The sequence below is a fragment of the Schistocerca piceifrons genome, chromosome 6 (genome assembly GCF_021461385.2).
Source record: "Schistocerca piceifrons isolate TAMUIC-IGC-003096 chromosome 6, iqSchPice1.1, whole genome shotgun sequence".
NCBI lineage: Eukaryota > Metazoa > Arthropoda > Insecta > Orthoptera > Acrididae > Schistocerca > Schistocerca piceifrons.
Genome location: NC_060143.1, coordinates 48,929,324 through 48,938,316, shown reverse-complemented (window position 1 = coordinate 48,938,316; position 8,993 = coordinate 48,929,324). Strand labels below are relative to the sequence as shown.

The window sequence follows — 8,993 nt, the reverse complement described above, 5'->3', positions numbered from 1 at the left end:
TAGCTTTCAACAGGAGTAGGTGCATCGTCGGGGCGGAGGTGGGGCGCGGGGGAGGGGGACAGGGTAGGTGGTGGATGGTTGTACCCTATAATGAATGTTCACCTCTAAACACATTACAGCTGTAGCCTGCAGAGCAGAACAGAGGGTGCACAACTTGTCCTTGCCTGTCACCGCCGCACGGACTAGTACACGAAGTGACTATTAGCGCGGCTCCACCAGACGGAGGTTCGGGTCCTCCGTCGGGCACGGGTGTATGTTTTCTCCTTAGCGTAAGCTAGTTTAAGATACATTAAATAGTGTGTAAGCTAGGGGTAGCGTCTTTGATTCATAATCAAAACGTCTTCGGTCCCGGGTTCGATCCCCGCCACTGCCTAAATTTTGATAAATAATCAGCACTGGCGGCCGAAGACTTCCAGCATAAGAAGTCAGCCTCATTCTGCCAACGGCCTTGTCAAAGAGGGCGGAGGAGCGGGTACAGGTTCAGGGCACTCCCTTGTCCTAGGGGTGGGAAATTGCCCCTAAAGGCGGAAGAATCAGCAATGATCAACGACATGAGGATGCAGAAGCCAATGGAAACCACTGCATTAAAGACACGTAACGTGTATCCACAGGACATGTGGCCTGTAATTGAAGAAGTATCATGATGATCTCTCCGTTGGCAAAAGATTCCGGAATAGTCCCCCATTCGGATCTCCGGGAGGGGACTGCCAAGGGGGAGGTTACCATGAGAAAAAGATTGAATAATCAACGAAAGGATAACGTTCTACGAGTCGTGACGTGGAATGTCAGAAGCTTGAACGTGGTAGGGAAATTAGAAAATCTGAAAAGGGAAAAGCAAAAGCTCAATCTAGATATAGTAGGGGTCAGTGAAGTGAAGTGGAAGGAAGACAAGGATTTCTGGTCAGATGAGTATCGGGTAATATCGACAGCAGCAGAAAATGGTACAACAGGTGCAGAATTCGTTATGAATAGGAAGGTAGGGCAGAGGGTGTGTTACTGTGAACAGTTCAGTGACCAGGTTATTCTAATCAGAATCGACAGCAGACCAACACCGACAAGGGTAGTTCAGGTATACATGCCGACGTCGCAAGCTGAAGATGAACAGATAGAGAAAGTGTATGAGGATATTGAAAGGGTAATGCAGTATGTAAAGGGGGACGAAAATCTAATAGTCATGGGCGACTGAAATGCAGTTGTAGGGGAAGGAGTAGAAGAAAACGTTACAGGAGAATATGGGCTTGGGACAAGGAATGAAAGAGGAGAAAGTCTAATTGAGTCCTGCAACAAGTTTCAGCTAGTAATAGCGAATACCCTGTTCAAGAACCACAAGAGGAGGAGGTATACTTGGGAAAGGACGGGAGATACGGATAGATTTCAATTAGATTACATCATGGCCAGACAGAGATTCCGAAATCAGATACTGGACTGTAAGGTACACCCAGGAGCAGATATAGACTCAGATCACAATACAGTAGTGATGAAGAGTAGGCTGAAGTTCTAGACATTAGTCAGGAAGAATCAATACGCAAAGAAGTGGGATACGGAAGTACTAAGGAATGACGAGATACGCTTGAAGTTATCTAACGCTATAGATACAGCAATAAGGAATAGCGCAGTAGGCAGTTCAGTTGAAGAGGAATGGACATCTCTAAAAAGGGCCATCACAGAAGTTGGAAAGGAAAACGTAGGTACAAAGAAGGTAGCTGCGAAGAAACCATAGGTAACAGAATAAATACTTTAGTTGATTGATGAAAGGAGGAAGTACAAACATGTTCCCGGAAAATCAGGAATACAAAAACACAAGTCGCTGAGGAATGAAATAAATAGGAAGTGCAGAGAAGCTAAGACGAAATGGCTGCAGGAAAAATTTGAAGACATCGCAAAAGATATGATTGTCGGAAGGACCGACTCAGCATACTGGAAAGTCAAAACAACCTTTGGTGACATTAAAAGCAACGGTGGTAACATTAAGGGTGCAACGGGAATTCCACTGTTAAATGCAGAGGAGAGAGCAGATAGGTGGAAAGAATACATTGAAAGCCTCTATGTGGGTGAATATTTGTCTGATGTGATAGAAGAAGAAACAGGAGTCGATTTAGAAGAGATAGGGGATCCAGTATTAGAATCGGAATTTAAAAGAGCTTTGAATGACTTACGGTCAAATAAGGCAGAAGGGATAGATAATATTCCATCAGAATTTCTAAAATCATTGGGGGAAGTGGCAACAAAACGACTAATCACGTTGGTGTGTAGACTACATGAGTCTGGCGACATACCATCTGACTTTCGGAAAAGCATCATCCACACAATTCCGAAGACGGCAAGAGCTGACAAGTGCGAGAATTATCGCACAATCAGCTTAACAGTTCATGCATCGAAGCTGCTTACAAGAATAATATACAGAAGAATGGAAAATAAAATTGAGAATGCGCTAGGTGACGATCAGTTTGGCTTTAGGAAAAGTAAAGGGACGAGAGAGGCATTTCTGACGTTACGGCTAATAATGGAAGCTCTAGGCTAAAGAAAAATCAAGACACTTTCATAGGATTTGTCGACCTGGAAAAAGCGTTCGGCAATATAAAATGGTGTAAGCTGTTCGAGATTCTGAAAAAAAGTAGTGGTAAGCTATATGGAGAGACGAGTCATATACAATATGTACACAAACCAAGAGGGAATAATAAGAGTGGACGATCAAGAACGAATAGCTCGTATTAAGAAGGGTGTAAGACAAGGCTGTAGCCTTTCGCCCCTACTCTTCAATCTGTACATCGAGGAAGCAATGATGGAAATAAAAGAAAGGTTCAGGAGTGGAATTAAAATACAAGGTGAAAGGATATCAATGATACGATTCGCTGATGACATTGCTATCCTGAGTGAACTTGAAGAAGAATTAAATGACTTGCTGAACGGAACGAACAGTCTAATGAGTACACTGAATGGTTTGAGAGTAAATAGGAGATAGACGAAGGTAATAAGAAGTAGTAGAAATGAGAACAGCGAGAATCTTAACATCAGGCTTGATGGTCACGAAGTCAATGAAGTTAAGGAATTCTGCTACCTAGACAGTAAAATAACCAATGATTGACGGAGCAAGGAGGACATCAAAATCAGACTCGCTATGGCAAAAAAGGCATTTCTGGCCAAGAGAAGTCTACTAATATCAAATACCGGCCTTAATTTGAGGAAGATATTTCTGAGGATGTCGGTCTGGAGTACAGCATTGTATGGTAGTGAAACATGGACTGTGGGAAAACCGGAACAGAAGAGAATCGAAGCATTTGAGATGTGGTGCTATAGACGAATGTTGAAAATAAGGTGGACTGATAAGGTAAGGAATGAGGAGGTTCTATGCAGAATCGGAGAGGAAAGGAATGTGTGGAAAACACTGATAAGGAGAAGGGGCAGGATGATAGGACATCTGCTAAGACATGAGGGAATGACTTCCATGGTACTAGAGGGAGCTGTAGAGGGCAAAAACTGTAGAGGAAGACAGAGATTGGAATACGTCAAGCAAATAATTGAGGACGTAGGTTGCAAGTGCTACTCTGAGATGAAGAGGTTAGCACAGGAAAGGAATTCGTGGAGGGCCGCATCAAACCAGTCAGTAGACTGATGACAAAAAAAAAAAGAAAAGCTTAGAGGCCGATGACCTCGGCAGTTTGGTCCCATAGGATCTCACCACAAATTTCCTAAAAAAATTGCCTGTCATCGTTCGGGTGCTTGACGTCAGTAATTGTCCGTAGCAAGTCCCTATTACTTCATGCACATTTTACCTTATTTCAGTGGTAGTTGTTTGTATTCCACTGGTAGCCGAGTAAAGGATAGTGCAAAAGTTGCGAAGCTTGGATGGAACTATGCACTAAAGTCAGTCACCTCGATGGTAGGATTCGAGAGCGGCGACCTAAATCAACCATTCTCATTGTAGCGGACTCACCATAAACAGGAACAGTAGCTTATCTGCCAGAAATATCAATGTGTAGCCGCATTATTTGTACTCTATATTTGAATTTGCAACATTATCGTAATTTTGTTCCATTGGAAACTGCTGAGTCAACTGATTCGGAGACATCAAATGAATGGCACACAGAATCTGAAAGACCTGAAAATACTGCACCTCTTGCACAACGTAAGCATGAACCATTCTACCTGTTTTGGAACCAATAAGCGCGCAGTCCACTGTATGGCCTTCTTTGTTCTATCCTTTAGGTGTCGGATTTATGGATTTTACCCAAGGGCATGGGTGTCAATCCCGACGAGGAGCCAAATGTGTGTGCAATGTAGAAAGTGGCCTGCGACAAGGACGAAGACGGCAGGGCGGAGGAGCTATGGGTCAGTTCCCAGATCAAATTGGTACTAACTACAAAGAATTTTGAAGACGATTCAATCTGCAGGTGACAACGTTGTTGTGGGCGACTCGCAAGATGCCGACGGCGTGGCAGGCATTGCGGTTGGCAGAGTGGTGAGATCTGGACACGGTGACAGTGCAATTGGTGCCAGTAGTGGTTTGGCAACTCATCTTGGACGAGAAAGAGGAAGCGCTGTGCGGCACCCACGCCCTGGATAGGAAGTGAAGAATTCTGATGGCACTGAGTGGACACGGATTGAGTCTGGCGACAGAGCAGGTAGGTGTAGTGCCCAAAATGTGTTGTGAGAGGTACTGGGTCCGAATACACAAGCCAAACGACATGTTTTGGATGACTCAAAACTCCTTGCGTTGCGGCTGTATGTCAGTGAACCGGTACTGAAACTGATAAAAAAGGGGCACTGAAGAAAAGGCTCACAGCACACTTGGAATTAATGAGTGGTCCCTAATTCTTTCTTTGGATTATTGTACGCTCGTGGAGTTCATAAAAAACTAATGGAACAATATGTGGGGACCTCCTTTTCTTCAAAGCACGATGTCAAGGAACAGATTTGCAGAAATATGCTGTCACCTTAGGTTAGATTCTACATCATGAAGGAGATAACGCCAGGAAACTGATAAATTTTGCCTTGCATCAGAAATATGGAATCTATTTGTTGACAACTGTATTGCCTGCTACAATCCAGGCGAGAAAATGACTGTCGATGAGTAGCTGTATCCTTGCATATGCAGGTGCCCATTCATACAGTACATGCCAAGTAAGCCTGATAAATATGGCATAAAATACTGGCTTTTGTGTGATGCTGACAAGCGCTACATCCAGAATGGATTCCCTTGCCGCGGGAAACATGAAACTCATTATTCAAGCAGGGGTCTTGGTCACCATGTCGTGAAGAAACTGGCACAGCCGTTCGTCAACTTTGGTCGTAACATCACGGCTGACTATTGATAGGCGACTCCATGGAGTGCTGTGTGCACAACGACCATATATGTTAAATTAAAAGGAAGGTCAGCGTTGGCCGTAATATTGATGGTTTATTGATAGCAAAATCGATTTTTAATCATATAGTGATCATCTTCAGTGCAGTGCTGTGTACTACAGCACTGAGGATGATCTCTATGTGAATGAAAATCGACTTTGCTATCAATAAACCATCAATATTACGGCCAACGCTGACTTTTCTTTTAATTTAATCACGGTTGACATTTTCTTCACTTCCGTGAAACCGGCGAATGAGCTGCAACAAAATGGAACAGGTATAGTTGGCACTCTTCGGAGATCACTCAAAGAGGTATCTACTGAGGCACGATGTGGAGACGATGCATTGTATGCAACCCACTTGTATAAGTCAGGGGACAATCTTCTAACAGTATGCCAAGGGAAAAGAAAAAAAGTCATTCTGAGTAAAATGCGTGCTGGATGTCGGGTCAATGACAATACTGAGAAGAAACTTCCAGAAACTATGAAGTTTTATGATGAAACCGAGGGTGGAGTCGATGTTGTTGACCAAATGGCAAGACATTAGAGTGTCCGAGCTGATACCCACCGACGGACTTGAAAGGAGTCTGCTAGGGCACACTTGTATACGGCACCAGAATAAGAATATTAATAAATTAAAATGAAACTAGTATACTATAAACGATGAATGTCTCTGATAGGCTAGATAATGCGGATCGCTGACTGTGCGAGATCGCAGAGCCAAAGATACTGCTTTGTTGGAGTAAGAGAGCGGTGGGCGCACAGTTGTAGGTAGCTGTCTGTGAGAAAAAGACGACGGATTAGGCAGTTTTTAGGATGTGCTATGTGAGGCCACCAAGAATTAGACTAGAGTAGATATGTCAGTATTGTTGAACGTGGAAGCAAAAGACTTACATCATACCTTTAACAGAGTGCAACGGCATATGCTTCTTCGCTCCGCGAGGCACTACTTATAATCGATTCTGCCACTCGGGCAACATCTCTGGTTCAGTGGTGTCAACGACACGATCTCTTCTGCATGTGATAACCATTTCATGTCATTTTTCATGAAATATATTACAAATTCGGGCTCCACATGCAAGTGGACCCCTCGCTCACTGTGCATGTCTTTTACAATATTCTTGACATTACAATGATAAATGCTCATACAGTTTCTAAATTATGTTCCTCAAAGAAGATTTCACGGCGGCAATTCATTCCCAGAGTAGCAGACGAGCTTGCTGCCCCCTAGAAACTCAAAAGAAGCCAGTCTCCCCTCTCAAGCACTCGGCACCAGCCCTGGCCAATATGGAAATAGAAGGCGTTGTCAAATTCAGGTTTCCTCCAAGCAACAAAGGAGAAATAAAACATCAAACATGTGCTTCAAGGGCAACAAGTACGTCTGCAAAAGCTGCCATGCCCAAACTTGTTCGGTGTCTGAACTGTGAGCCCATCCCAGCGTACACAATACTGTCAACTATTTGTTCCTAAATAATTCCTAATACTTACAATTATAGATTGAAATTGTTTGTTTTTATATTTTTGTCCCTTGATTTCAATAAGCAAGAAAAATTGTAGCAATTTAGAATCTTTTACAAATACACCATACTTACCTTTCATGTCTGTAAAAGTAAAATCGCTATGAATAGTCATATAAACTATGTGTTATGACTCTGTTTCAGTTTTTTTATAAATGTAAACATTATAAAATTATTTTATTTGTTTTAACTAAGTTTGATGAAAGACAGTGTAATTCCTTATGTAAAATTTAAAATAAAAGCAAAATATATTCCTAAAAATTTACTTTTGGCCATGTATTATTTATTATAGAGAATACTTTATAAGTTTTTAGCGCGTTAGAGACTTCTTGAATGTAATGTCAACATGGCAAAACCCGAAATACCATCCAAAAACCAATAAAATGATAGATTGCCCCTGTGGGTCAAAAAATGACCCACATGGTACTACTAGAGGTATGAAAAAGTCTGGTGCTTCTAGTGTTAAACACAAACTTCCTTCTACCCTTGGAAGGAGGAAACAAAGTTTTAAATTTCTGGACACTCTCCGAAAAGGAAAATCGAAATGAACTCTTCCGAGTAGAACATAAAAACAGTCCCACTGCCTGGTAATTACTATACCACGTCTTGGAACTAAAAGATGGAGAACAGCTCTGATCATTAGCTTTTAACACATATCCGATACAACACTACCTAAGTAAAGTACATGGCTAAGGTTCTTCGAAGTTAGGGTAAGGACAAGGTCCAATACAAAATCTTACCCCTCCAACGTAAAAGCAAAGTCCGGTACGGAATAGAGACAAAGTTCCTGTGAAGAATTCTCGAAGTACAGTGAGACCGAACTACAGGCAGTCACAGAAGTATACGAATCCGATAATTGTAGTTGGAGCCGTGTCTTCTGTAGAGAGGTCCCGCTGCAAGATCCAGAGCGAGGAGGCTGGGTCGGACGGCGATTGCAGCGTAGTGACGTCCTTGGAGTGAGCCTCTGACTGTGGAAGTGCATCAGCATTCTCCGCCTGGCCCAGAAAGCTCGCTGTGAATGAACCGGCTATCCAGGTCCTGCGCGGCGGCCTAAGAACCACCCTCGCCGCCAGGATACATTCGGTCTTGCTTCCTGTAACGTGGCTGTAGTAGTGTGTGGTACCAGCAAACACTACTGGCGTTTTGACAGCCGTCTGCTGGTCTGGCCGGAACGCTGTTTCACTCTCTTCTGGTCTGGCAGCCGAGTTCCAGCGTCCCGAGTTCCTCAGCGTCTGCGTCGTAGGGGATCAATGCAACCCGCACAACATAAAAGTAGTGCGTGGTGCCGTCGTCACCTGATGTCCACAGCACCGAGGCAAAAAATTTCTGAGATATGTGCCTTAGCGCCTCATTTTACCAAAATAAAATATTCGGAATCGGAAAACAGAGAAGAATAAATTGGAAGGACTTAAATTGTCTTGCTATAAGTTGTGGCTTGAACTAAAGGCACGCCATGTTGTCCTTCTTTCCCATTCAACCGGCAGAGGCAATCCTCATCAGACGCCTTTAGTTTTGGTGACAAGGCGTGGTTGGCTGCGTATTTTGACTCAGAGGTGCCGCTATGACGCGAAATGCTCGTGGCGTGGCGTGAGTTGCTAAAGGTCAGTCACCTGCTCCGATTCGTACTGTCAACATATCCTGCAGGCCAGCGCCGCAGCAGCAGCCTGTTGTGCGCCGCCTGTGGTCAGGCCGTGGGGCGACAGCTGAGGTTGTTTGTGTTACGGCGTAAAGTCAAGCGCCGGAATGCCAGTCGGAACCGAGGGAGTAGAGAGGGATGTGAAGAAGACGTCAGCCAACTGCTCGATGACCGATCCCTCTCTACGACGACAACGCGACAGCAGCGAACTCTATATGAAGAGAACATAAGCGCCGCTCCAGACTGGTCGCTGCCCCACTTCTACACTAGCATCAAGATTAGACACTTCAACAGCAGCGACTTAGCATTTGTATACGAGGTGTGGCTAGAAAAAAATCGGACTAGTACTGGTGAAACAATAAAACGAATTCAATAAGGCTGAAAGTCGCGTGGCCTGTCACGTGACTCTCACTCCGCCTACTGCTCGAGTTTCATCTGCCTCCTGCACTCAGTCTGCCCGTGGCGTCTGTTTTAAGTAGTTGACGTTTTGTCTGTGCG

At 43.9% G+C, this 8,993-nt stretch overlaps 1 protein-coding gene across 1 annotated transcript in view; it reads left to right on the top strand.

The window, feature by feature from the left end:
- Positions 1–8,430: 8,430 nt before the first annotated feature.
- LOC124803137 (slit homolog 3 protein) overlaps positions 8,431–8,993 on the top strand; it is a 192,956-nt gene continuing 192,393 nt past the window's right edge. The window contains exon 1 of the mRNA XM_047264317.1: positions 8,431–8,460. Coding sequence (XP_047120273.1) covers positions 8,431–8,460 — 30 coding nt within the window. The remainder of the gene's footprint in view (positions 8,461–8,993) is intronic.